At 52.1% G+C, this 27,566-nt stretch overlaps 2 protein-coding genes and 1 long non-coding RNA gene across 11 annotated transcripts in view; 1 reads left to right on the forward strand and 2 right to left on the reverse strand.

The window, feature by feature from the left end:
- LOC128767857 (uncharacterized) overlaps nt 1–10,650 on the forward strand; it is a 31,588-nt gene extending 20,938 nt beyond the window's left edge. The window contains exon 3 of the long non-coding RNA XR_008416183.1: nt 10,089–10,650. This is a non-coding gene — a long non-coding RNA (uncharacterized LOC128767857). The remainder of the gene's footprint in view (nt 1–10,088) is intronic.
- tfap2b (transcription factor AP-2 beta) lies at nt 7,253–17,980 on the reverse strand. The gene is made up of 7 exons (XM_053880142.1): nt 17,876–17,980; nt 15,746–16,207; nt 12,835–12,889; nt 10,961–11,180; nt 10,769–10,887; nt 10,484–10,625; nt 7,253–8,263 (listed from the first exon to the last, which is right to left on the reverse strand). The coding sequence occupies exons 1-7, from the start codon at nt 17,921–17,923 to the stop codon at nt 7,972–7,974; spliced, it is 1,338 nt and encodes a 445-aa protein (XP_053736117.1). The 5' UTR covers nt 17,924–17,980; the 3' UTR covers nt 7,253–7,971.
- A 4,571-nt stretch (nt 17,981–22,551) lies between these two features.
- tfap2d (transcription factor AP-2 delta (activating enhancer binding protein 2 delta)) overlaps nt 22,552–27,566 on the reverse strand; it is a 69,071-nt gene continuing 64,056 nt past the window's right edge. For 6 of the 9 annotated variants that reach the window (XM_053880138.1, XM_053880137.1, XM_053880136.1 and 3 more), the window contains 5 exons: nt 25,234–25,399; nt 24,591–24,709; nt 24,127–24,268; nt 23,923–24,036; nt 22,553–23,344 (listed from right to left, as the gene is read on the reverse strand). In XM_053880138.1, coding sequence (XP_053736113.1) covers nt 23,131–23,344; nt 23,923–24,036; nt 24,127–24,268; nt 24,591–24,709; nt 25,234–25,399 — 755 coding nt within the window. In that variant the 3' untranslated portion in view covers nt 22,553–23,130. Of the gene's footprint in view, nt 23,345–23,922; nt 24,037–24,126; nt 24,269–24,590; nt 24,710–25,233; nt 25,400–27,566 lie in introns of all 9 variants that reach the window. The other 3 variants (XM_053880135.1, XM_053880134.1, XM_053880133.1) reach the window with 1 other exon arrangement.

The raw sequence follows: 27,566 nt of genomic DNA on the forward strand, positions 1-27,566 counted from the left end.
AAGACACGTCTTTACTACGCAAGGACTTGTGTTGCAGCTCCTGCTTCTCCCTCAGTTTCGCATCCATCACTGCCTGGTCATTCGCTGCAGCTGAGCAGAGAGTTGGAGCTTAAAAGTAGATTCCACAACTCTGGTGTGGACATACTGACCCTGGTCTGTGTGAGTGCGACGTCACTGACAGTGTCACAGAGTTCGCTGTCAGTGTTGCATTTTGACAGGACGTTTCGAGGCGTTGTTAATCGCTGTTGTGCGCACGCTCGCCTGTGTTTGGCTCCATGACTGTGTGTTGTTCCGCTTGGTGACTGAACCAGGAGCTGCAGCTGCTGATGTCGAGGAGGCCGTGAGAGGGTGGCGGCCAGCTGGTGATGGAGGTGCTGCTAGCATGTTAGCATAGTTCCAGCAGCTCACAAACAAACTGAACCTTGGACTCTGATACCACTCGGGCGTTTCGATGTCCCAAACCACAACCGCACGACACTCTGTGTTCAAGCCGTGAACCGCTGCCAAATTAGTCTGTGACTTGGCCCCAAATGTCAGGGCCGTGACCCGACCCGCAGACGTGTCTTCTCCGTCCCACACTCCAGTCTGATGCTGCTTCTGGTGTTGGACCTGCGGTGGGTCTCCTGCACCAGAGTATGTTTTCTTTATGGTCAATGACGTGCGGCAACACTGAGGGGCCTCAACGAATGTGAGCACTGTCACTAGAGATTAGTGCCCCGCGTGTTGCTGCCTGTGTGTGTGTGTGTGTGTGTGTGTGTGTGTGTTTGGTGGGGAGACACCAGTGCAGATGGGGGCTTCACTTTTGATAAGTGTCATGGTTGGGCTTCCTCCTGTCGCCTTGGTTCCCCATCAAGAAAATGCCGCGATGCTGCTGACTGACCCGGGGTCAGCCAAACTCGCGTCCACTTGACCGACACCAAAACAACCATCTGACGGCGGACGCCATGCGATACTGCTGCTGGAATGAGCATCCAGGAGTGTCCCTCGGACATCGTCCAAAACCGCAGTCTGACGCGCAGTTGGAGCGCTGTTGTCCTCTGGAGTGATGGATCGGAGGCTGACCTCGGAGGCCGGGCCTTGCTGGGGTTCCACCCAGGATCCTTCACCCAGATGAACCTGGCTCAAGCCTCTTCTCGCTGATGCCACACCACCTTCCCACTGTCCTGACTCTGACTCCTGCTCCGAGCGTTAAAACCCTTCCATTGGAAGCCTAGCACTCGCTCTGTGATCACCTTTCCTGGTCGTCAAGTCACCTCCACCCCGTCGGCTTGGTGCCTGTGTCCCTGGTTTTCTGATCACATTGTTTCAGAGCATCATTTTGCTCCAGTGACGTCCTGCCCTCGACTTTAGGCCGAGCCACAGCTGCCAACTGTAGCTCAAGTACCACATCATGCACCTAGAACCCAGGACACACCCTGGAGCTGTTTTTTTTCTGAAGCCCTTGGCCTTGTTGGACCTCCAACCTCTGGATTTACACCCTGGACTCTGACAGGACTCGCTTGACTTGGCTCTGATGGTACGCCACCTTATTGCCGCTCATGTTCACCACCAAAGCTAGTGACTCAAATGCAACACTTTGTGAGATTAACACAAAATGGCCACGACAGTGTGTTCAGCGTCACCGTGGAGACGAGGGCGGGCTGCACTTTATCACTGTGGATGCTGGCTTCGCAGCCGCTCGCTCCATCCGACGGCGGGCTGCCGCCCGAGGCCAGAACTCTCACCGTCTTGCCAGCGCTACTCCCATTATATCTGTCACAAACGACAGATAATGCGTCCTGTTTTCCCTCTCGTCTCCTCTGACAACAAACCTTCAGACCTGCCGCGTCTTATCTCGCCACAGTTTCACTCCGCCTGTGTGAAATGAACTGCGTGTCTGTGCCACTGAGTGGAATTTGGGATGAGAACCTGGATAGACAAGGTTGTTACTGGAGCTACCACTGATCAGAGTCGCAGGGAGAACAACATGGAGATGTTAGCCGTGTCTGAGGTCATGTGGGTGCTACTCTGAGTCTGCATGGTCTTGTTCATCATGCGGCCTGTAGGGGGTGCTGGAGAACTCATGTCCCTGCTCCTCTTCTAAACATGGCTTAACACTCAGGAAACACAATGCATGCATGCTTATAGAGAAAGTCATCAGCTGATGGGAAAAAAGTGCGGGATAAAAATACATAGAAACAAGGCGGTAGGAGTCAGAATGAAAAGAAAAGGATCAATGAGCGTTGTCGAAACAGAAGAAAAAATGCACGTCTTGACTGACCAAAGAGTTGGGGGTTTGGTGTGGAAGAGTAGGAAAACGGAGGTCAAAGGTCCCTCATCTAACGGTTAGCTGTAGAGCATGATTAAAGGTGGAGAAGTCGAGGAGGAAGTTGGTCAGAAGAGTGACAACAGAACGAAGGGTGAGAGGTGGATTCGCTGGACCTTCTGAGCGCGTCCAGCTGGGTGTCGTGTCTCTGTCACCGAGAGACCTGCTCCGGTCACGCCGCTTTTTATCAGCCGCGTTGTTGCGCGTGTAAGCGCTCTGACCCGGCACTCATCAGATAGAACTCATATCTGGTCTCTCTGGGGGTCCAGGAGAGCAGGAAGTTAATAACACAGCAACAGCAACATGGGGGGGAGGGGCGGGGAGGGCCTTCATATTGCAGATTTGCACACAAAGATGCAATAAGACGGAGGTCTCTGGTGGCTTCACTCTCACAGCGTTGGTGAGGAATTCCACTCGGCTTCTATACCTGTGCACTGAAGGAAGGAAGCGCCGAGAACTGAAGGTCAAGTGCTCTAGTGACGTTCAGGCACCCTGGAATGGTGAATACCTGAGTTACTCAGCACTTTTTCAAACACAGTGGAAGTTCATCATCACTGAATTATTAATGCTACTATTTATACACTTTGGAATCTTTCTTTTTACTTTCATGAACAAAATGTTTGAAAAAGTATTTCTCACGACTTATTTTGAGGCTTTTTTACATTTCCGTTAGATAAAACCCTGTGAATAACCCCGTAAATATTGCAACATCCGGATGTAACCGAAAAGAACAATGACGACCAGTGTATATAAACAACCATAAATTAAAAATGTCATGATTTTTTTTCATATTTTTGCATATCAGATTTCTTTTCTTTTATTGTTGTTTGGTTTTTATGTGTATATATATATATATATATATATATATATATGGCTTGTTGTATAATTACCATTATTTATTTCATTTCATTTGCAGTAGATATGATCTGATCGTTCCTAAATTATTACTCAACCAGTAACGTTTCTTGCTGTTGTGGCTCAGACTATTGAATATTTTCTCTGGAACTGGGTTTATTATTGTATGTTACAATGCGTCCACAGGTTTGGGCTCAACTTTGGCCACTTGTCGTTGTTGCAGCCCCCTCACCTGAGAACAAAACCCGCAGATGGCTCAGCTTCCTGGTAGCTTGACTGACTTGGTTCTTTAATGCCTCAGCATGTTGTGTGTGTGTGTGAAGGCGAGAAGTGGAACTGGAGTCTGTAACCTTGACCCGGCTGGTAAGGCATTCTTGCCTCAGTGGCAGCGGCAGCTTTGTCACTTCAGCTCAGCGTCTTCAGAGGAACCTTCAGGGTTTGAGGCTGAGAGACCCTGCCAGCTCCGCCCCTCCCCAGCTAAGCCCCCCTAACCTGGCTGGCACCAGCCGCCCTGAGCCAGCGTCCGCGCGGGGCCCGTCATGCAGACTGAGAGAAGGTGGTGACTCTGAGCAGCAGACAGTGCTGACAGAGCTGGGCGAGCGGCGGAGACTCGCTGTGGCCTGCAGCTCCTCCCAGTCAGCTCCACATATGTCACGTGCTAATGACATCTTGTCAGCAGCCACCCACAGGTCGCCCTGGACTGGAGGTCGGGGCATTAGCATGGGAGGTTGTCACGTATAGCCCTTTGGTTGCCTCTGTCAAGAAACAGCCCTGGAGCTGGCTCCTGAGAGTTGGACCCCTGGTGGTGTTTGGACCGAGGAAGAGGGAGATCCGCTCCTGTGGAGCTTCCGTACGCCGCCTGGGTGCTGAGCTTCGCCACTGCCCTCCGTGACCCTCCGTGGTCAAGCTAGTTTCATGTCTTGACTCTGGAGTCTCCTCTGGAGGCCTTCGCTCATGTGGAGCACCTCTGTAGGATACAACCTCTGTATAGAGAAGTGGCAGATGCTTGTTTATCTGTTGTTTATCAAGTTATTTTCTCATAAATAGATGTTTACAGCTGTGTTTTTTACAAAGCAAGTAGTTGTCAGTGGTTGACATGGTGTGTTGGGAGGGAGACGAGGGTGTGTTTTGGACACCCCGTTTTAAAATCCTAGTTAAAAGCCCGCTGGTGAGGTATGGGTACCTGCAAGAAAGCAAAGCCCCAGGACCACGAAGGCCCAGGAAGCTGTGAATTTCCATCCAACTCAGAGAAGCAAGGATAAACACCTTCTTCATGGAAAACAGTACGATGCCACCACGACCAGGACTCTATACAGGCACTAGTGAGCGGAAATATAGGGCTGGTGTTTCTGATCTGATGTCTCTTGAGCTGAAACCCTGTGAGCGCATCACGACTTCTCCTGAGTGTGAAGTGCCTTGATTCCAGGACCAGCCTTGAGCATCCTCCCTCGTGAACCTTGATACAGGACTGTAGTACAGTCAGTGGTCGCTTCTTCTTGATTTGGGTATGTTCCTCAGTGGACGGCAAGTGGTCAAAGGCTTCATCAGACATGGGCAGAGATGTCACCCGCTCTCACCCAGAACTTCCTCCCGTGGACGGGTCTCACCGCTCCCACTCTGGCGAGGGAAGGGGGCGTGTCGTGGCATATGAGCGTCCATCTAAATATGTTGAGCAGCGGAGCTAATAAATCCTCTGCCTGTGGCGCAAACATTCTGCCTCACCTTCCACTTCACTCTCTCTTCGTCTCCGATAAAACAATCTTCCAGACACAATCCTGATACTCTGTTTTCTTCTGTGGACTCACCAGCGATTGTGGCCCGCGGGCTGCCGGTCATAATTAATCAAGACTGAGAGTCAGATTCTGCCGGTCCTCTCCAGTGTTTTTGGCGGAGCCAGTGCCAGTAGAGCACGCTAATCCCGTTAGCTGAGCGCCGACAACAAACACCTCTTTAGCCCGATATGACTGATTCACCTTTTGTGTTGGCGGCAGCTTTGTCTTCCACATCCACCGCGCTTGTGCCAAGTGTTTGCTTTGTCTGCTGACATAATGAAGCGCGGCCCTTGGAGGGGCCCCGGGTGAGGCCCCGGCGGAGCTGCGCTCGGCGCTGAAGGGCTTTTTGTGAGACGGTGTCACGCTCCCTGGTTTGGCGGAGGCTTCGCTGCTCTTATTATTCATGGCTCTCGCCCCGTTTGTTGCAGCAGGCCGGGATCAAACAGGCCGATTTGCCACGCCTGACACCCACTGCAGCCTGTGAGTGTGTGTGTGTGAGTGAACTGCCTCAGTAATGACAGGATTTGTTAAACAGTAAATTAATGAATAATGAAATATCCAGCACGCGCCTGCCTGGCCCGCAGCAGCCTGCCCTTGAGCAGGAATTACTCCCGACCCACACGCAGCCGTCTGGATAACCTGTGTGTGTGTGTGTGTGTGTGTGTGTGTGTGTGTGTGTGTGTGTGTGTGTGTGTGTGTGTGTGTGTGTGTGTGTGTGTGTGTGTGTGTGTGTGTGTGTGTGTGTGTGTGTGTGTGTGTGTGTGTGTGTGTGTGTGTGTGAGATAAGCATTTTGGCAGGCCCTCGCTCTCTCACTCTTTGCCTAAACTGACCGGTGTCTTAGCGTTAGGGTAGTGCTGCGTCGTCCAACTATGATTAAAACTTCAGCTTGTGTTCTGGAGTTCGAAGGCACTGACGACAAACACCAGCCAGTGAGTTGCCGTTTGTCTGAAAGTGAATTGACTCGACACACTTGTAGCATCATCTGAATGTTGTGCGACTGTGTGTGAGCGTGCGATTGTTGATGTGTCTCAGGGGCTGTGTAGCATGTGTGTTGTGTCTCATCACTTCATGCTTCTCTGGTGTGCGTGTGTGTGTCTGCATGCTTCCCAGTCTTGTTGTGTACCTTTTGCGGTTGAAATGTTTGTGTGACTGTGACTCTTTATCTGTGTGTGTCTGTGTGTTCACCACTTCTCACCTCAGTTTGTGCGTCTGTCCCCATGCTGGACTCGTGGTCTGAGCCGGTCTTCATGTTTCATTCCACACATCCCTCTGAAGTACATGTCGACTTGCTCGCCATGTTCTTGTCCTGAACTGTGTGTCGCTGCTGCTCTTGTTCATTCTGTGAAGACGGTTTATCTTTGTGAGGTCAGTGTGTGTGTAAACGATCTGCATGTTTTGCTGCGCCTGTGGTGGGTGCAGGTTGGTGGTTCAAATCCCCCTCTCATGTGACGCGACTGATAAACATTCGCTCAATAATTTCACTGTATTTTCGGGTGTAATCTGGAGCAGCGGCCTGGATCATCTGATCTTGACTCTCGGGTCTGTGCATCCCTGAACTGTGGCGCGGTTCGCTCGGAGGGTCACGGTCAGCCTGCAGGTCGCGGCGCCTCCCTCTCATTAGCCCCCTCCCTCCCCGGCTCTGCCATCATTAGCACACTGGTGGTAGATTCCCGCAGCAGCAGAGAGCCCGCAAGGCACGCTCCTCACCCCCCGACTGTTGGAGGGCGAGAAACCAGGGCGATAAAATACAGCCAATTATCTGTGTGTGTGTGTGTGTAACCTGGTGGTCATAATGTTTGAAATAAAATATCTACGACGATGAAGTACAGACATTGTTGTTGCTGTCACGACCAGCAGATAATGTTTGGTGGGGTCTCGCGGAGTGACCCTCCCAGGCCCACGCCACCAACCCTGGGATGGACCTGAAACAGGGAGTCCGGTGGTGGACTCTGCTTTCATGGCCTTTCATTTTGCTACGGTGGGACTGGAGGTGGAGGTCGTGGCTTTGGTCTCCCTCAGCACTGCCAGTCTGCTGGCTGTGGTGGTGCTAGGTGTCGCGTTAGCTCGTAACTCTGGCGACTCGAGCAGTTTCAGACTCAAAACAGCGCTGTCCTGAGTGTCTGCCGGAGCTCGGAGGTCTAGTTACAGCCAGGGGTCTTGCTAGCTTGAAGTCCGACACGTTCACGGCCTTCTTGAGAGCTGTCGGAACTTCATTCCACTTTGGTCCCTAAAAAGGTCCAGTAAACGCTTCACGTCTTTATTGGACACTGGTAAAGACGTGAAGCCGTCGTGACCTACATTGACCTCTGTCCACAGGCAGAATCCAAACAAGTCGTGTCTTTAAAGTGGAGCAAACAAGCTCCTGAGAGGAGCAGGACGGTTTCCTCTCCGTGGCTGAGGAAAGCTCAACGCTGCGGATGTGTCGTAGTAAAACACACGGTTTATTATCAATGTGATAGAAATGAAACCACTGGACAACTGGAAGCATGTCTACCCTTCATCATCTTCATCATCACCATGACAACAGCTCTAGAACGGAAAAAGAAAACACCAGAACAGCGCCCCCTCTGGCTGCCCACCAACACCACAGATAAATAGGCCTACTCCGAAAAATAGCTGGCACACCTATTTACACAAGCATTCGTTGAAATTAAAATAAATAAATATGTACACATGTCAGTTAAAAGCCTTCAGCAGACGAGCCCTTGCTTGCCTCTTTCTTTTCTCGCTCTCTCTCTCTCTCGCGGCAAGGAGGAAACACTGATGGAGCGGTCGCACAATGTTTTTCCGTCTCGGTCGGCATGTCTCAGGGCAGTGAAATGGATGTAGCACAGTAACTGTGAAGTCCTCTGGGGGAATAAAAAGAAGTCGGATGAAAAATCCCTCTGTGTCTCTGACTCTGGCCCAGGGGCGCGCGGCTCCTCCGTCCTGCGCCTCGGCCTGATGAGCGGCGGGTCAGCAGCGTGGCGCTAGAGAGGACGCCTGGATCCCTGTGTCCCCCCCCACCCAGCCTCGCCTCGCCCCAGCCCCCGTGCGCTTCATTTCCGCTGCTTGTCCTCTTTGTCGGCTCCTTTGTTGCCAGAGTCACCGTGGCGGTTGTTGGAGGGGTTGTTGAGGAACATCTTGTCGAGTCCTTTCAAGGCCTCAGTGAGGTAGTTCTGGAGGGCGGTGAGCGCCGCACAGATGGCTGGGGAGCCAAAGCCGTGCGTGATGAAGGAGAAGTGGGAGAGGCAGCTTTGGATGCCGGGCTCCAGGATGGGGCTGGGCCTGGAGTTGCCCAGGGGAGTCCTGTCCTGGGCCAGCAGGTCGGTGAACTCCTTACACAGTTGTCTGGAAGACGGAAGACACAACATGTTAGCAGAGCGCTACAGTCCTGGCACAGACTCTCAGTTCTGATGGGGCCAGATCAGTGGCCACAGCCCGCAGGAAGGCATGTCAGCTGAGACTCCAGTCGCTGCTCCTGGCTTCAGCGCCACTGAGCGGCAACGTGGACGCTAGCAGAGCTGCGGTTATCGGCACAGATGAGGTGGTTGGTACAGCCCTGGGTGCTGACCCTGGTCTCTCCTGATGGGCACTGGGATTCCCACTCATGGTCTAAACCAACGGGAGCGGTTTGAGGCTCTGCCGGACAGGTCAGAGGTCAGGAGGCAAGCTCGACTGTCCCGGAGACCTCTGCCAGCAGCCCGTCCGTCTCTACGCGACGTGCGGCTGGGAATCAATAGTCCATATTGTCTCAGCGCATGTTGGACAGTAATCCTGCCACGCCACTCTGGGACTCCCCTGGACTGCCCAGCCCCAAGCCTAAACTGGACCACCTCATGCTGGGAACCAGGCCTCACCTGTGTTTCACTATCCTTGTGAGGACCTCGCCCTTTCCCCAGCCACTCGTCCAAAACACACGGCTCACCTCAACCAGCCAGAACGACTCATTAAAAAGCACGTCTTACAAGATACACAGCCAAATGGCACTAGTGCAGGTATAGAATCACTCAGTCAAACACACCTGCAGGAAGACACAACCTCAATGCACACTTATCACAACAAACACACACCTGAACGACGAAACAATGGGACTACACAACATGAGATATATATACATATATATTTATGCATAAAACAAGTAGGAACAGGGAGAAAAAAATACAAGAATTACAAAGTTGTAAGCAAAAAAATGAGATGAAAAAAGAAGCAAGTGTTGTGAAACGTATTTGTGTCTTTTAGTACAATTAAAAATATGCACATGATGAGAAGAAGCTTAAAAGCTATATGTCACATTGGATGCACTATTTTAAGATGAACAAAAATGAAGCGTTTGAATGACCACGAGTCCAGTGAGATTGAAAGTTGTCCTCGACATTATGCCATACAGGCTGTTGGGTGGAATATTGAAGGTGCTTTTTATTTCCCTCTTCTCTGTGAATAATGATCTTCCTGTTCGCTCCAGAAGCTTCTTTTGTTCCACCTTGACTCTCCGTCTTCTGGCTTTCAGCTTTTCTATCCTTCCACGGTCCACACACACACACACACACACGCAGGCGCTGGGCTGGCGCTGGCTGTGCGTGCGGCCTCGGGGCAGAGCAGCAGCTCGTGAGTGACAGGCGGAGCGGGCCGGGCCCAGCTGGGGTTAGAGGAGCAGAGCGCGGAGCCGCCACCGCCGGCGAGACTTCAGGCTCTGGCTGTTGTTCTCTGACGACTTGAAACACTCGGCTGCTAAATAATGAATCTTGAACAGACTCGCGTTGGAGCGGGTCTGGATCTGAGCAGCACCAGCGCACACACAAACGCACACAAAGACAGACAGACCAGTGTGAGACAGAGAATTATGGGATGGATTTTGTCATGTCCAAAAAGATTCCACACATTTCATTTGAATTAAACATGAAGTAACGTAACTGACTGCATGTATTGAATATATGATGTTCATTTTGTAGAACATTTATTTGAGTCATTTTTTCATTTGAAATGTTAGTATTTTTTGAGCTCCTAGAGTCTGGAGTTTCTGTTGTCTATTTCCACTGTTTCATTAATGGCCTGAGTCTTTATTTCTGATGATTATTTTTACTGCAGATCAAATCGAGGATCAGTTCACTGACTGCAGAGGTGTGTTGTTGTTGTTGTTGAGAAAGTCTGACTTGATGGTGCATGTCTTCGTCAGGTTCCTTCACCCGCTGAGCCTGGAGACCTGAAGGTCTGGACGAGCAGCCCAGGTAGGTTTAAACCACGACCAACACTCACACTTCACTCTCTGTCCTTGTGAGGACCTCTCTTGACCCAGCCTCTCCCCCTCAACCTAACCATCCAAAACACGGTTATTTTGGGCTTGACTCTGTGAGAACCAGCCACACGGTCCTCACAACGCACACACAGTCCAATTGAGAAGATCCCAGATCGGCACAAGACACTACCTACACCTCCATACACTCCAAAGTGAACACCTCCACACACTTGAGGCACCTCAAGTGTCGCCACAGGACCCTCACCAAGTCACACAGAAAAGCAAAGCCCAACACTGTGTTGTAGTGGCAGCAGTTTGATGACATCATCACTCACTTGGTGGCCAGCAGCATGTTCTTGCGTGTGTGGAGCTCGTTGGGGTCCGTGTGCTGCCGGTTCAGGTACTCGCTCACGGCCTTGGTGGGAAACTCCGTTTCACAGATGTAGCCGAAGTCCCGGGCCAGATGGACGGCCTCCCCTGCAGGAGGAACAGAAGAGTTCAGTTGAGGTCGAGGACAGTTCCCTGCCGGTGTGTGTTTTCTCAAAGGCCACTTCCTCTTCCTGTGGTTGGTCATGTCAAACTCACGGCAGAGTTGGTTTCAACACTCCCCGCCCACTCACCTTCCACCAGTGAGGTCAGCAGCGTCACGTTGGCGGCCTTGCGTCTCCCGGCGGGTAAGTTCAGCCCGATCTTCTCCAGCTTCTCTCGCAGACACTTGCCTCCGTTTTTGGACTTGGCTCTGCCAAACACAAGCGACAGCACCGTCAGACCGGGCCCAGCGCGGCAGCGCTGGCGTGCGGGCTTGCTCCCACCTCCTCAGCACGCCGCCCAGCAGCGAGGCGTTGAGACACTCGGGCGGCGACAGCCTCCTCTGGACCTCCCCCACCGTCACCTTGTACTTGGAGGTGGAGCTGAGCAGCGACAGGCGTCCGGGGACCGAGCAGAAGAGCTCGTTGATGTTGACGGTGACGCCGCCGATCAGGCCGTCTTTGCCCAGCATCAGAGACCCCACGTTCTTAGGCGGCATGGGCACTGTGTGGACATCAGACAGTGTGAATGGCACCAGTCCTACTCCAGCGTGTTGATGCTGGACAGTGGATCCACTTTCTCACAGTAGCATGCAGGAATGTGGTTTGTTTACTTCAGTGTAGATCTGTTGTTTATGCTGAGCTGTTTTTGCTCCGCCTGAAAATCTTCTGATTTATGATCAATGCTAACCAGGCTAGCACCTAGCAAACGCCACCGCTCTCTCCTCAGACTTCAGCAATGGCGTTGATCTGTTTCTCCTGTCTGTTCACTGAGACTGATCGAGGCATGACGAGTCGAACGCCTGTGCTGTTTCAGGTTTGACCGACTCAAACTTCCGCTAACGCTTACGAGCAGCAACTGTTGAGAAGGAGGGAAGAGTGAAGCTCGGGTTTGTGGGACTCCTCCCCTTCCTGCCGCTCTCGCTGTCACTGCTGTCCCTAGCTAGCTGGGCTAATTGAGTGACAAGCGGTGCAAAAAGGTGTTGGGATTTAAATTCCAGACATGTTTGGCTGGATCGGTGTGACAGGGATGACAGCACTACATGAAGTGAGAGGGTTCCTCAGTCGGTGCTGCCAGTCAAAACTGTGTTGATCTGTGATTGGCTCCTCTGACCACGGTAAACACATCCTCGTGTTTCCGCCGCCCCGAATGTAGCCTAGCTGGCTAGCGAGCGGCGCCCTCCGCGGGGGATAACAGCGCAGATTAGCTGTAAACGAGCTAGGCAGATCTCCACGAGTGCCGCCGTTTATTACATCAGCGGCTTAAACGCCCCACGGGGAGCGAGTCACTCGACGCCCCCAAACTCAATCACGCCGTGTCATCTGCACCGAGTGGCGGGGGGAGGGTAGAGGGGTTCCCAACCCTTACAGCTCACGTGTGTCCCGTCCATCCTCAGAGATGAGGATCAGCTCCTCTCATTCTGAGGTTGATGCGCTTCAGTCGACCTCCTCGGGGCCCCTCCTTTCCTCTCTCAAACCTCCCCTGAGCTTCTCCTGCATACACTACTTTCATGGTGTGGAATTGCCAAGTCATGTTTCGGAGGACCTGTCTCTTCTTTTCCTGTTATTCCTGCTGATCTTCATTTCTTTTTCTTTCCTTTTCAAACCATTTTGCTTGGTGTGTTTTCTCCCAGCCACAGCCTCTCATTTCATTTCAGTTCACTTCATTTGTTTGCTTTTTTTCTCTACTTTTTTCTGACCATTATTTGTATTTTTTGCTCATTTCTTTGCTGTAAATTCCAGTGCTCCTGAAGCCATGTCAGTGTTTTATTCCATGATGTACAGGTTAGTTTTTTAGATTTTGGATGGATTTGTAGGCGTCACTATCATTTTTGCAACTGTGGCGGCCATTTTTGGAAATTATTCTTCATTTATTTAATTATTATTGTTATTATTATTAGCTTGCCAAGCATTAGCTGGTAGTTTTCCCTCTTGCTTGTTTTGGCTGAGGTCCAACATTGCCAGTGTTTTAGCAGCTCACAAGTGAGAGGTTAGTTTGTAGCCCTGCTGGGTGGGCACGCCCCCAGCGCCTCTGGCCAGAGCTCATGCACCCGTTGTCAGGGTTTAAACTGAAGTTGGTGACCTCAGGAGGTCCAGGCTCAGCTCAAAATCAGGACCCAACTCAAACAGTGAAGACGGTAACAAACATTTGTCCTTACCTTTCTTGATGACCGACTGGTCCAGTATGTTGGTGCCGTTGCTGTCGTCGATCGTCTGTCGAGCACAAACGCAATTGTCAGTAAACCTGCTCACTTCAGGTGCATAAATGCAGCGCGCTGCATTCACTGTCGCGCTTATCTCATCTCACCTCTACCTGACGCGCGTCTCTTCTCAGAGTGATGAGTGATCTCTATATGCTACTGTTGATTATTTTGACATTTATGTAAAGGCTGGTGCAGGAAATACACCGCGTCCTGAATGGTGACCGACACACGAGATAAAGGCAACATGAAAGTTCAGGAGGAAAAACATGACATTTTAAAAAGCATTCATGAAAAGTATTAAAATTGAAATCGTGAATACATTTGACTCAATTTCATATCTCAACTAAATGTATAAAATACCAAGGTTAAGAATCAAATTTAGCGGCAACAAAGACTGAAATTAATAATAAATTGTCTTTCAAAAAAGTGAGATAAAATACTGTAATAGTTAATCAAAATAATAAAAGCAAAACCTTAGCTAGCTCAAGTGTTTTACTGATGATGGAAATTAGAACGCATATATTGAAATAACAGAAATGTGTTTGAGTCAACAGCATGATGTCAAATTATTTATTGAATAATTCAGTCTTAGAAGGTGTGTCGATAGTCAAATTACCATTTGAAAAAAACAATACAAATACATTTTATTCAATTCTACTGTTCTGAGTTTGGCATGGAAGTGATGTTGCTCTGTGAGCGATGAGGAGTGTGACTGCTTTCATTTGAGCTGAGGTGAACTTCTCACAGATCTCAGTTCACCTATTATGAGTGACGTGGATCAATAACCTGCAATCAGAGCCAGGAGCAGGCTCTCTAACCAGCCGGGCTCTGGCTGGGCCCCGGGGCCCCCGCTGATGCGGCTCCAGCTGCTGGCTTGAGTCCCAAGGGCAGCGGTGCGTTCACTGACCTCCGACTCTCCAGAAACAGTCCACTCTGTCATCGCTGAGCATCAGCTCAGCTAACAGACATGGGTCTGAAACCTACGGCAGATGTAGCTGCTGAAAACAGCCCACCGTGGTGTTGTGTGTATACAAGTGCAAGTAAACACCGCCGCCTTGCTTCGGACCAGCCTGGCTCTGACGGCAGGTCTTCAGGAGCTGCGGCGTGAAACCGCCACATCGCTGGCAACCTGTTTTTGTTTCCTTTCACGTCCTAGCTTTTCATCGCTTCCCCTGCCTCGGTGAGGCTTTCCACAGACGTGGTGCGAGTCTGACTCGGAAGCAAGTCGCCTCCACAAAACCCTGCTGAAGCAGGCCGCGTGTCTCGCTTCAAGATAACTAGAGAAGTTATGGAGGGATTCGTGGTCTTCTCCCGGGGTCGGCAGTCACATGGGTTGTGTGTTTCAGCACTGCAGCTGCCCTCACTTGGTGTGGAGCAGAGACGAGCTGTCCTGGTGCTTGGTGGAGTGCTCCACGCTGCTCCAGCGTGGTTCTAGCTAGCACTAGCTGGACGTCGTGGTGCTGATGCCGGGGTCGTGACCTAAGCGTGTTGTTACTGCGGCCAGAAGTGCTCAGTCTCTGACCTTCAGGGCTTTGCTCTTGTGAGGTTACAACAAGCCTAGCTGCGTCACAGCTGTGTTTGACTTGACTCTCACTTCAAAAACACTTATTCTGCCGTCTCACCTTTGACTCAGCGTTATTCACATGTCAGATAAAAAGCTTTTAAAAATACCACCAAAGAGATGACTTCGAGTTCGGGCTAGTTCTAACTCCGGGGAATTCATTAGTTTTAATATACTGTAAAGTTCAATATTTAAAAAAATACATAAATAAATAGAAAATAAATATGAGAACAAGAGAATGTAGGATGACGTCAGAAGAGCAGCTGAGAACGTGGACCTGTGGTGTCCGACTCTTGAGTTGAATTTCATTTATCTCTTAATATATAAAATACGAAAGTAAAGGAGTAAATTGTGAATTGAAGGGAACCTTTTTAAAATGTGTCTTTTTAGTCATTCAATTTTAACTCTCATGTTTATCATCTTTTCTTTGCTGAATTTATTGACCTCGTTCAGTTCAGTAAAAACCTGTTCATTCTTCATTTATTTTAATGTATTATACGTGATATATATATATATTTTGCTTTCACGAATTGTTGCCCCCCATTAAAAAATGCGTACATAACGTCAATAATTTAATTCATCTTTAAATGTTTTTAATGTTTATTTTAAATAAATAATCCCAGAAATATATATTACCTTTCAAATTAAATGGATTCAGACGAGTGTCCGTGACAGTTTTTCATCTGCGTGCTCTTCTTCAGTGGCACAGTTCAGTTAACATGCACGGTAATAAACACGAGGTCCGTTATTAAGATTAACGCTGTTTGTTCATGTAGATTAGGATTATTTTAAGTAGTTGTCTATACAATAAAATCAGTAAATATTTATCGAGTAAATTGAGTAAAATAATGTTAGTTTCTCGCCGGAAACCTTTTCTTGCAGGGAGAAGTCAGCGATCATTTCATCCAGAAAAGTCAAAGGACGGATTATAAGGTCGTAAGGAATAAAGGGCATAAAAGTGCTGCACGACATGGATTTCAATGAATAATACGTTTTGTTTTCATAGAAGAGCCTCGCGCTGCAATATCGTTATGGATGACAGTAACGAACGGTCATGAGCGAGCTCAGATTATGGCGCGACTTTCGAGCCGATCTTTGACGGAATGGTGTGGCTGGAGACGAATCATGTTCGTGGGACCAACAGGAAAAGCAAACAGGGATTTGGTCTCCATGATGTTTGTCGTAGATTGAATCAGAATCTTCATTTGAAAAGCAAATATTTGGGGATTAGCGTGAGCCCTGACGTCATCGTCGGTGTCAGAATGTGGCTGAACGTCGACCCCAGTGGCCGCGGGCGGCACTCACCTGGACGTCGTCCATGCCGTGAAGTCCGTGCAGCAGTCCGTCGCCCATGCCGGCCTCGAGCCCCGGGTGGGCCGCGTGCAGCAGCACGTCCGGCCGCCGCACGCCGCTGTAGTCCCGGCGCGGGTCCAGCCCGGAGAGCTGCGGCAGCGAGGCCCGCGGCTGCGCCAGCAGCCCGGAACTGTCCATCCGCTCCCCGGCCGCGTCCTGCCGCTGCCGCGCGCCCCACGCGCCCTGCTGGCTCTGGTGCAGCGGGTTCAGGGAGTAGGGGTCGCTGACGTGCGAGTAGGGGTCCTGGCTCTGGTAGTGGGCCAGCGGCTGGTAGGGCGGCGGGAAGTAGGGCGGCTGGAAGTCCGAGGAGGGCGCGTGCGAGAGCGGCGGCGCGCTCGAGTAGGGGCCGGCGTGCGACACCGAGCCCAGCTGGGACAGACGGGAGCTGTGGCTCGAGACCCCGTCATGGCGGTCCTGCGGAGAGAGACGGCGTCAGCTCGCAAGCGGAACCGCGGCGCAGGCGGCCGACTCACCGCGGCGGAGAAGGAGTGAACCAACATGAGCGCGGCTCGACTCGGACCTGGGCTCGACGCGGCTGCGACCGGAAGCGCTGAGAGACTGAGCTCGGAGCTGCGCTGCTCCCGCGCTACTGCCTCTGACTGGTATTCATGATGAGGCTGGCGGGAATATTAATGTCACGCGCAGCGCAGTGACGTCTCGAGCCCGTCAGCGGCGCCGGGCCCAGGTGCAGGTGTCACGCGAGCGTGTCGCCTCACCTGGACGCTCATTTAAAAGAACAGTCTGTGCCTTGACGCACCGTTGCGCGCCACAGTCTGCGCTTTTACGCAGTTCTAACCAGCGCACAACGTTTGACCTGTCACGAGCGCAACACCGCACACGGAACCTCGAGACAAGTGGACACGTCTGACTTGCGTTTCAGAGCCGGGGTGACGGTGAGTGTGGCGCGCTCGGTTCCGGCCACTTCACCACAACAAAACAGTCGAGAAAGTTCCGTCACTATTGCTGTATTCAAAACAAAACAAACAAAAAAAACACCTGGTTTCGCTTCACTCGGCCTTCAACTAGCAACAGTTCCGCGTCCACAAAACTCTACGCGAAACGGCCTCCAGAGGTTCTACATTCAGGTTTCATCACTTCTGGTCACACAGTTTCCCGGGCGAAGAGATTTTTTTTTTTTTTTGCATCATTTTACGATTTTTTTTCAACAAAACTAAATGGTTCAACAAATTACAAACTCCAGGCTGAGACGGATTAAATGTATTTAAATTTTGCGTCGAAGTGCCTTGTTTCTTTGACGCCGAAACGCAACTGACGTCCTGCGAACACAATTTTCTTCAGTAACCTGAAATACTGTCCAGTTTCCACGAAAAATAACGGCCAATGGAACACTTCATTTTTATTTTATATTGTTATTGCTCTGATCCATGACGGTCCAGGTTCCTTTTCATTCAGTTAACGCTCACCCTCCTATTTTATTTCTTCTAAATTTAAAGTTTCATTCTCGTTCTCCTAATTAAAGTTTTAGCGATGCGTATTTTGCGGCTCTCCAACTTACAAAAATGAATTTACATTTTAAGATTCACATAATTTTTTTTGCTGCGTTTTTTAACCCCCGCTAAGATTTTTTTTTTACGTCAGCTGTAATTTTCAATGGTGTTAGCGACCTTTATATTTAACGCGTCATAGTGCGGCGACACTTAACGTGCATTAGTTGGTTAAAGAAAAAGACTTGGCTGCAGCTGCGTTCTCCTCCAGCGAAGCCGTCACGCGTCAAAAGCGGCGATTACCCGCCGCATTGTTGCGGGTCACTCTGGGTCCCCCTCCCCGGCCCACGCGCCGTGGGAGAACCGCCATGTGCGGCACGAGACGGGCGGCTTCCCGCCGGGCGCAGCCGCGGGGGCCTCGCGAGCCCCGCGTGCGCTGGCATTCCTCCGCCTCGCTCTTGTCCCGGGATAAATAAAAAGGCACGTGATTTAGCGCTGACCCCGCGCTCACCCGCCGGACGGCAGCGCGACTCTCTCCGTTCCGTCGTAAAATCGTTTTCTCAGTCCCACACACCCGCGCGTCCCCCACCACAGCCGCACGAGCCCGTCCGGCCAAGTGCCGCAGAAGCGTCGTTACCTCGTAAATATCTTCATACTTGACATTCTCCACTAGTTTCCACAGCATGGTCGCGTCTCCGGAGCCGCTTAATCGAATGCAGCCAAGTGAAGACGGAGAGTCAACTCTCTCTCCCTGTCTCCCTCCTCCCTCCCTCCCTCCCTCCTCCCTCCACCTCCTGCTCCCCTCCTCACCGGCCTTGTGAATGGTGAACAGAGAATTGGGGGGGGGGAAACCTAACCGATCACCGTTAATTATCGGGACAAACAAACGCAGGCTCGTGCTCGCTGCGGGCGCTCGCTTTGTTGCGCTGTTTAAATAAGGCCACTGAATGTCGCGTTACAAAACCCTCACCATGCGTAACGCTACAGAAGCCCAGCGTTTTACAGACCGACTGGAATTTAACCTACGACTCATGACAAGAAATGATTTGAACTCCCTGACCAACATCGACATAAACACCTGATAAAACCAGAGGCAACCTCGACCCTGTGAAGGGGCCTCACAAAGGACTCGAACGCCAAGTGTAACGAGTGAGGAAGTGCTGCCAACAGAAGTGACGGTGCACCAGCGACAGTGCAGACCTGGGCCAAGCGCGGCCCGGGGGCCGTATGCGGCCATTTGCCGCCCTCATGAGGTCACATTATAACTATCGCTGATAATTAGTCATTGTTTAAAACGTCTTTCCATTTTAGTCAGTAATGGTTCAAAAGGAAACACATTTTCGTATTTTCCTCAGAATTTGTTGAAAGAAAATTCAAAATACATTTTGAAATGAATTGCCTTTTCATCTTTGATGTTTGGTTCATAATTCTACGATGATTTCTGTTCAAATAAGATGCATTTTTATAGTGTTCTTGCCATATGGACACTTCTTAATATCCTTGCTTCCATTGAAGCCGGTTCATTTCCGTCATGTGTCGTGGCCATCGCTGCCTCTCTTGTGGCCAATGATGTGGCCCTTTAGGAAATGTAACTGCCCACCTGCGTGCTAGCGCATCGCTAAGTGGCGTGACAGTGTTGGCGTGGCGATGACGTCATATCCGGCAGCTACGATCGCGCATGTTTCCCATGTTTTTTTCTCAGTCACACGCCTCTGAAGGTATTTTCATTCGCTTGCAGGGTGAAACGTGTGTCCAGTGGATCCCACCAGCCACTTCCGGGTCTGCCGCCTCCTGATTGGCTGACAAGTTTCTCGAAAACCCGAATGCAGCCGCTGGATGTGACGTCGTCATGGAGCAGGTAAGATCCAGTCGGTACCGGCACCAACGTGGTGCCGTCGGACGCGATGTTATGACCACAGCGACGTGAACGCAAACGCTCCTCCTCACGACCACGTGACTAGGAGCTGGCGAGTAGACCGGACCGGCCGAGCTGCTTGACCTGAGGACGCTGGTGATGTTCGATCAGTTAACAGCGTGACCTCAGCTCCGTCATCAGAAACGGTCTCCTGCTCACCTGAGCGTGGGACAGCCGCAGTCTGGCGTTCCATTTGGCTCCGTCCGCTTCACCGTGGCGCCGCGAAACATGGGCGACCTGCGCCCTCTGCTGTCTGGTCCGCCACCGCGCACCCGCTGTTGCACCGCGAATCCCACCGTGTCTTACGGTAATGCACTGATCAACAGTGATGGAACACGACCGTCCAACATCAGCAAGAGAAGAAGCAGCAGAGAGTCCAGACCATGATACTCTCTCTCTGTCCTTGTGAGGACCCCCCCCCCCCCAAACACCTGGCTGCCGCTCACCTGAACCAGGACTCGGACCCAAACTGAAACCCACTTTTTCTGAAGTCTTCATCTTCAAACTGAGGTTCGTGGGGTCCGGCCAAATGCCCCCACAAATGCATAAGGTCCCCACAAGAACCGTGTTTTCTCAAGAATTGGTGCCCACAAAGTAGGATAAACAAGCCCCGCCCCCACTCTTACTCTCTGGGAGTGGAGCATGTGACAGATGTCCTGACAGTCTGGAGGTCTTCAGGCGGAGTTGTGCTCTCACAGTTTTGTCCTGCAGGGTTTTGACTCGCCACGTCTCAGCGCACACACACGTCCTCTCTCCGTGTACTGCTACTACTACTACCTCTCGAGTGTACGCTGTGGTGATAATAGATGCGGATCATGTCATATTGGTTTGTGGAGTGCTCTCAGAAGACAATACTGGTGGCTTTATGTGTGTAGCGGCAAGTCTCAGTGGATGTTGTTGAGCCAGTTGTAATTTGTTTGTGGTACGACCTCATGTATGACTCGTGGTATTCATCACTGCAGATGTGGGGTTGCTCGCCGTGATAACGTCGTGATCGTTAAAGTATTGATGCTGGTATTTGTGCTAGAAGTTCTATTTGTAAATGCACCACTTGAGGCCATTTTGATCAGCTGAAAGAAAAGAGTGGAAGCAGAAAGTACTAGTGGTGAATGATAGCCATTTTCTTGGTAACCCCTCTTGACAATACTATCGGTGGGTGTAGTAGTCATTTTGATTCTGGTTGTACTTTTTTTTTTTTTTCAGTGATGGTGTTTTATTTGTACTAATAATTTTTGAAGGTGTCGTTGTAGACAATGGTGATAGTGTTTGTTGGAAGCTATGGTCTTTGTAGTTTATTTTGACTTTGGATTGTACTGGTCAGCAGCAGTACTGTTTAGAATCCCAAATGTGTTGACAGTAGAAGTACAGGGACTGGATGTAGAGTAACACTGGCCTGTGTATTTGTTTAGCAGCAGTCTTCATTTTAGAGGTGGCTCAACAGTGCTTGACAAACCAAGGTTGTACCCACCAGTCGACTGACATTAGGGTCTGAAAAGCGCTTTAATCCTTGTTGTCCGTCTATTAGTGGGTTTTGAGGGCAGCTGGTGAGTACTGACTCAGTAGTGGTACTGCTGAGTCAGAACCTGGAGGAAATAAGAATGATGAAGCTGCAGTCTGAAGGTTCGCCACTGGGTCGCGCTGCTGCACCACAAACGGAGAAACGGAAGGCGCCGGAGGCCTCGACCTTTCTCACCGCGGAGCCTCCGAGAGGCGCAAAGCATATCGGGTAATGAAGAGTGAGCCGTGAGTCAGTTAGTTAGCGCTGCAAAACACGAACCGTTTGACTAGGAAAACAAACGTTTGTCAATTGAATCGGAAGCTGTTGTTACTGTGTGATCTGTGAGGGTGTGGTTGGCAGTACTGCTGTTCTGCTGCGTGAGGGCCACTGCAGGAGCGAGTCGGGCCTGATGCTGGGCCAGCAGGGGACCTCACCTCCGCGGCCTGTTGGTGTCGAGGTCCTGCTGCTGTGAGATGAGACTGGAGCGGAGCCGAGGGGGGGTGAGGAAGAGCGCGGCCGCCTCAGCTCAGTCAGAAGTTTCCAGTGTCAGTCGTTTTGGTGTGTTCAGCGGGAGGCGGCGGCAGTGTGGCGAGGATGTCTGCGTGGAGAGCGGGTCACCAGGCTCCAGTCAGGTGAAGCTGCTGTGCCTTGCGGTACGACAGTGACAGTACTGAGAGCTGCTGTCAGACAGAAACAGGCATGGTGAACTAGCTGCCGACCCCAGTGTGTCGGCCATCGCCGTCCAGTGAGCGGCCGTGGCGGCGGCTGGTGGAGCTACTTGTGGTGAACATCGTCAGGCGGGTCTTGGCTGGAGTCGTGAAACGTCTCCTTCACCCGACCGTGGAGACGGCGGGAGGTTACAAGCGTAGCTCTGCTTCTTCTTCCTGCTAAAGTGGCCTGAAACACAAGCCACAGATTGCCGCTCCCTTAGTCGTCCAGGTGTCGTGGGGGCGTGGCCTCCCTGCGAGTAGAAGTGTGACGTAAGACGGAGCCTGTGCTGCGCCGCACCTGCGCACGCTGTCGTCTAAACAAGTGCATGCAGTGACAGACGACAAAACTCTTGTTTTGGATGGAGCCGCTTCTCTCCACACCTGGCACCAACTCAGAGTGGCAGCGCTCATCTGAACCTGGGTGAGGCTGTGTGTACAGCACAGGACACACCCGCCTCGGCAGGAGGCTGTGAGTCTGTGGTGGAGTGTGGCGATGGGTCTGTGTGTCTCTGCTGTGTTGTGGTGGCTGGATACGTGTGTGTATCCTGAGCCACACTGAACACTGTGTGTGGACGATTGTGATCCATTTGGGCCCGAGTGTGTGGCGTTAGTGAGTGAACCGAGCTTGTTAATGAAAAAATGAGAACAAGATTTGTGAATCAGTTAACTGACATAAAGAATAACAGGAAGTTTTTCATGAAACGCTCACTGAAACTTTGTCGTCTGCTTACAAGACAAGTGGAATTGTCTCCTTCTTTCCTGACGATGCATCTTCCGATGGTTTCAAGTGGATCGTGGCTGGTTTGAGGACAGCTGTCGGCAGGTGCTGAGGAGCGCGATGGTGGTCGCTGGGCAAAAGCCTCATCTTCCCAAACCTGATGCACTTTTTTCCAATGCTGTCTTTTGTTGAGGTTTTATTACCGACTGGCCTGTTTCAACCTTCAGCCCTGTTCCAACACTCCGAGGCCTCAGGTTTGGTCTCAGCTGGTGAAAGTGGCTGTGGAGCAGAGCAGCGGTCCTCATGTAAACTGTGGTGTATGTGCAGCAGTGGTTGCTCAGATCTCACAGTGGATTCGGTCTGAACTGATGAGAGAGAGAGTCGATTTTTTCTGAAGAGTTTAACAGTGAAAAAAGAGGCTGCAGAGGAGGCCGGCTCTCCCTGGCCTCGGCCTGCTGAGTGGAGCTGCCAGTGGGTGCAGCTGTGTTCACGACCGTAATGTCCAGCAGCTGCCAGAGGGGTCGCTGTCGAGGGCAGTGAGTGATCGCAGCAGAACACAGTCTTTATTGATGAGCGGCAGTTTCAGGAAACTTCACATATATTTCGTCCAAAGTCTACGACAAAGTCATTTTTAAATATTTATATATTTCTTTACAAACGTCAAGTCGCGGCGCGCCGCCGGCGTGCACACGGAGAGACATGCACGGGAGGAAGTGACGACAAGATGGCCGCCGCCACACGCAGACACACGCTGGTGGCTCCGAGTGCTCGTCGTGTGTTGGTGTTGCTGGGGTGTGATCGTGTCTGCTGACTTCCTGTTTACAAAATAATACATCTTTGAAAAAAGGTCAGGGGTCGCCTCAGCCGCCGCCATGCTCGCTCGCTCACACACACACACACGCACGCGGGTCGACCCTGGGACGGCTCGGCTTTACATTTGAAAAGATAAATAAATAACAAGGAGCCGAACCGTCCCGACGCCGACGCATTAAAAAACACACGCTCTCCTGAAAGCACTGCTCAAAGGCACGGGCGCCGCACCGGCGCGTCGCTACTCAGTCTTTTCCGTCTTCCCGTCTTTGCTCTGTGGCTCCGACGTCTTCCGCAGCTGCGACTTTTCCGAGCCGCCGGTGTTGATCTGTGGCTCGCTGCTGGTTTTGCCGCTGGAGCTCTTGTCCAGGTAGTTGAGCATCTCGCTGAGGACCGTCTGAAAGGTGCTGAGCGCCGCGCAGACCGCCGGCGTGCCGAAGCCGTGGGTGATGAGGCTGCGGGGCAGGGGAGGAGGCGGCGTTAGCACCCAAACATCAGGACCGCCGGCCGCTGCATTGCTAGCCATGTCACCAAGTCCTCAGAGGAGGGTTGGACTTGGGTTTCAATCCTCTGACGTTGAAGTCCAGGTCCCACGGTGCACTGTGTGCGGGACCTGTGACCACCTCCAGTGGCCCATGTCACGTGACAGAAACCGATGGTCATAATGTTTCGGCTGCTTACTCAAACTTGTGGAGCTGACACCAGTGGCATTTGAGCTGCTGGACAAGCTGCCAGTCAGCAGGTGGTGTGAATGTCAGCGGCGTGCGTGCGTGCGTGCGTGTGTGTGTGTGGGGGGGGGGCTGGTCTAGGCTACTTTGTGGGGACCAGTTCTTGGCAAAAACACTATTCCTGTGAGGACTGTATGACTTTGTGGGGACATTTGGCTGGACCCTACAAGGTTAAGCCTCAATGTGAGGGTAAAGATGTCAAACTGGGTCTCAGCCTGGTCCTGGTCCAGGTGAGCCGTGTGTTCAGGGTGATGGCCAGGAGAGTCCCCACAAGGACAGGGAGACTAATGTGGGTGTACTGTCACCTGAAGTGTGTGAGGTGCCTCTGGATGTCCAGGTCCAGGATGGGCGTAGGCCTGGAGGAGCCCAGCGGCGAGCGGTCTTGACTCAGCAGGTCCTGGAACTCCTTACAGATCTGTCTGCAGGAAGAGAAGTGGAGGCAGAGTTGAGGGACGAGGTGGAGGCAGAGTTGAGGGACGAGGCGGAGTCAGACTCTCGGCGGGACTCACTTGGTGGCGAGGACCATCTTCTTGCGCGCGCTGGTCTCTTTGGGCTCGCTGTGCTGGCGGGCCAGGTGCTCCCCCACTGCCTTGCTGGGGAACTCTGTCTCGCAGGTGTAGCCAAAGTCTCTGGCTAAGTGCAGCGCCTCCCCTGGACACAGACGGAACTGTCAGTCCATGTCAACGATCATTAGCTTTAGTTCTTCACTCACTTTTTCGTCTAAATAAACTCTTTTTTTCTCCCACGTTCATAAATGCGATTTCATCACAGTTTAATCGATGAAACATTTTCTTGAAACTTCAACATTTCTATCCATGTTTGAATATTTCTTTAAAGCCACCTCGGCCGGATGCTCTTCACACGCCTCCAAACATTTGCAATGTATTTGTCTTTTGGAAGTTTGGTCCAGGTTTGTCTGGAGTGTCGAGTGTTTGCCGGGGCTGGTGACCTCTGGTGACCTCTGGCGACCCACCTTCCACCAGCGACGTGAGCAGCGTGACGTTGGCGGCTTTCCTGCGTCCGGCCGGCAGGTTCAGACCCAGGCGGTCCAGCTTCTCGCGCAGACACCGGCCCCCGTTCTTGGACTTGGCCCTGAGAGGAAGTGACATCACTGTCAGACGGCGCCGGACAAATTTGTGTTTGTTAAGACGCCTGTAATCAGCTCGACATCAAAGCGTGAAGTAATGAGAACACGCCGGTGCAGACGCTCGTTCGCATGTCTCAACTTCCTCCCTGGAGTTTCCCGCTGCTATTTTCGAACGCGGCACCTTCACAGCCGTCAGACTCGGCGCCGCTTTTCATTCAGGCTGCGGGTCTGTGGGTCGGCTCCTCATCAGTTACACAGAGCTGGTGCAGCTGGTTCTGGCCCAGTTCTGGCTCCGGTCCCCAGCGACCTCGGTGAAGGTGCTGAGCCAGACCTTCATCCTGCTGCTGCGGTCTGGCCCACCGTGATGATGATGATGATGAGGAAGATGGAAGCTTCATCACTGCCGTCTGCATCCTGACGTCCCCGTCTTCATCATCATCATCACTGCTGCCACCACCGTCTTCATCCCAAACATCAGCACCTTCCTCATGGTCCTCCTGGCCTCTGTGTTGTGTTCAGGGTCACTGACCTGCGCAGGATTCCTCCCAGCAGCGAGGCGTTCAGGCACTCGGGCGGCGACAGTCGCCTCTTCACCTCGGCGATGGTGACCTTGTACTTGGATGTGGAAGAGAGCAGCGACAGACGCCCGGGGACGGAGCAGAAGAGGTCGGTGGGGTTCACCACGCACGTCCCTCCTGCACACAAGACACAGGGTGGTGGGTTCGAGTCCCAACGGTCTCAGGAGAGTCGAGGTGAACGTGCAGAGACCAGACTCCAGACAGACAGACAGACAGACAGAGGTTTGCCACAGCAGCTCAAGTGAGTGACGGGAGTTTTAGGTTCAAGGTCAAATCAGTCTCATAATCAAGGTCAGCAGAAAATGCACTCCATCATAAGTAAATGATTTGGCTGATCCCAATATAAAAAGCCACATCTGTGAAGGCACTGAAGACATGGAACCTGTCAAACACCAGACTAAAAGGAACAATGGAATTCTGCAGCTTGTTTGGATGAGGCTGGTCATAATGTTTGGGCCGGCTGTGACGGAGGTGTGGCTGCAGCGTGTAGCGTCTCATGTTGCTGCTCTTTCATTCATGGCTCAGCATCTGAGCCAACAGGCGGCCTGTGGCTTTGTTAGCAGACCCAGATGGAAGTGATGGAATCAGGAGGGGGAGGGGCGGCGCTCGGGCCGGGCCGCGCCGCGGGCAGCGCCGGAGCACGCCAACCTTCTCCAGGCAACATGGCCGACCAACTGTAACCTACATTCCTGCTCCCATCAATTATTCACCGGCACACGCCGGAGCTGCGGGGGGCGCCAGAGAGGTGGAGGTTCAGCAGCAGCAGCAGCAGCAGCAGCAGAGCAGCTCGCGCCTGTGAGCCCGCGACACACTGACACGGTCCAGGGTGTGGGTTCGCCATACTTGTGAGGACATTTGGGCCTGTCCTCACAAGGTTTACAGGCTTGAAACCTCAGTAAAAGTCAGTCATTCTAACTGGGTCCAGAGTGCTGGTTCAGGTGAGCCATGTGTTCAGGGGGCGAGAGACTGGGGAAAGGGTGACGGCCAGGAGAGGAGGTCCCCACAAGGATAGACACACATGAGTGTGTGTCTATCCTTGTTTGTGGAGTTGCTGTCTCACATCCTTCCTTGTGTTCATGTGCGTTGAATGTTTCTCCTCCAGGATGGTCCACTGAGAGCGTCCTGATGTCCCGCTGGGTTTGGAGCCACTTCCTCGTGAGAATCGGCTCTGAAATTGGTCGTGTTAACCGTGTTAACCCCAACTGACTTGGAAGAGACCAGAGTCGAGGCGAGGAGCGCCGGGGCCGTGCACGTGTCTGGCTCTGACGAGAGCGTGACCCTCTCTCCTTCTTCCTCCTCCTCATCCTCTGACCCTGGCGTGTGCCGCTCGTCCCTGGTGTTTCCTCGCAGTCTAGTGTCTCTGGTCCCTGGTGCGCCCGTGATAGATCCAGACTCTAGGGGGCGCTGAGCCAGATTCACCTTACATCACTGACCACAAACTAAGTGATGAGCAAGTCTGACCTCTGACCCGTGTCTCTCTCCGGTCAGTGTTGAGCGCTGGAACGTCTCATTTGATGTCACATGTGCAGGCATCTTGTGAGTGTGTGTGTGTGTGTGTCTGCGCCCGTCTCGCCTCGCCTCCGCACAGTGGCGCACGCACACACACACACACACACACACACACACAGAGCTCGGTGTCCGTCACACTCAGCCGCTCTGACAGCACAGCTTCACATCACATTAATTCCCCTAAAAATGTTTTGATTCAAACTAGTTTGTATTTTATGTTGCCAAGGGCGATCGAAAAGAGCTACTGCCGGTGGAGTCGGTGCGGCGGCGGCGGCGGGCCCAGAGGCGATAACGGTATTTAAGCAGCGGAGAGTAGCCCGGGGCGGCGGCGGGAGCGGCGGCGGGATCACACGCCGAATCAAGCGCCTTTTTAACAGTTTGCCGCCAAAATTAAAGGCGAACGAGACGCGGGCCAAATGTCTTCCCGCGCTTCTGCTGACAACCCGCTGCACGGGGCGCGGCGGCGGCGGGAGCGCGCCCGCGCTGATTAAAAACTCAGACGGGTTTGTGGCGGCGTGAATATTCATGCGCCGCAGTCAGAAAGAACAACATGAATATGATCTGGGCTGAGTCCAGGCCCCGATCCACATTAACATATCAAAGCGAGCGCCCCAGGCCAGAGAAGCTATCGATACTGGCGCCGCAGCTGAAGCAAAGATTATTGGCGGTGATGGAGCCGCGCCTGCCGCCGCTGCGCTCAGGGCCAAACGCCGCGCACCATTAACCGAAAGTGATGGCGCAGGGATTCCCGCCTGGATCCCAGAGAGCGCCACGG

Source organism: Synchiropus splendidus, chromosome 12, assembly GCF_027744825.2.
Source record: "Synchiropus splendidus isolate RoL2022-P1 chromosome 12, RoL_Sspl_1.0, whole genome shotgun sequence".
In the NCBI taxonomy this organism is placed as follows: Eukaryota; Metazoa; Chordata; class Actinopteri; order Syngnathiformes; family Callionymidae; genus Synchiropus; species Synchiropus splendidus.

Bases quoted from the DNA above. Each gene is read 5' to 3' on its own strand.
- tfap2b (XM_053880142.1), bottom strand. From the start codon at position 17,923: ATGCTGTGGAAACTAGTGGAGAATGTCAAGTATGAAGATATTTACGAG. The intron at 16,208-17,875 runs GTAACGACGCTT...CTCTCTCCGCAG, and splicing joins AGTATGAAGATATTTACGAG to GACCGCCATGACGGGGTCTC. The intron at 10,888-10,960 runs GTGGGAGCAAGC...TGTGTTTGGCAG, and splicing joins CTGGGCGGCGTGCTGAGGAG to AGCCAAGTCCAAAAACGGAG.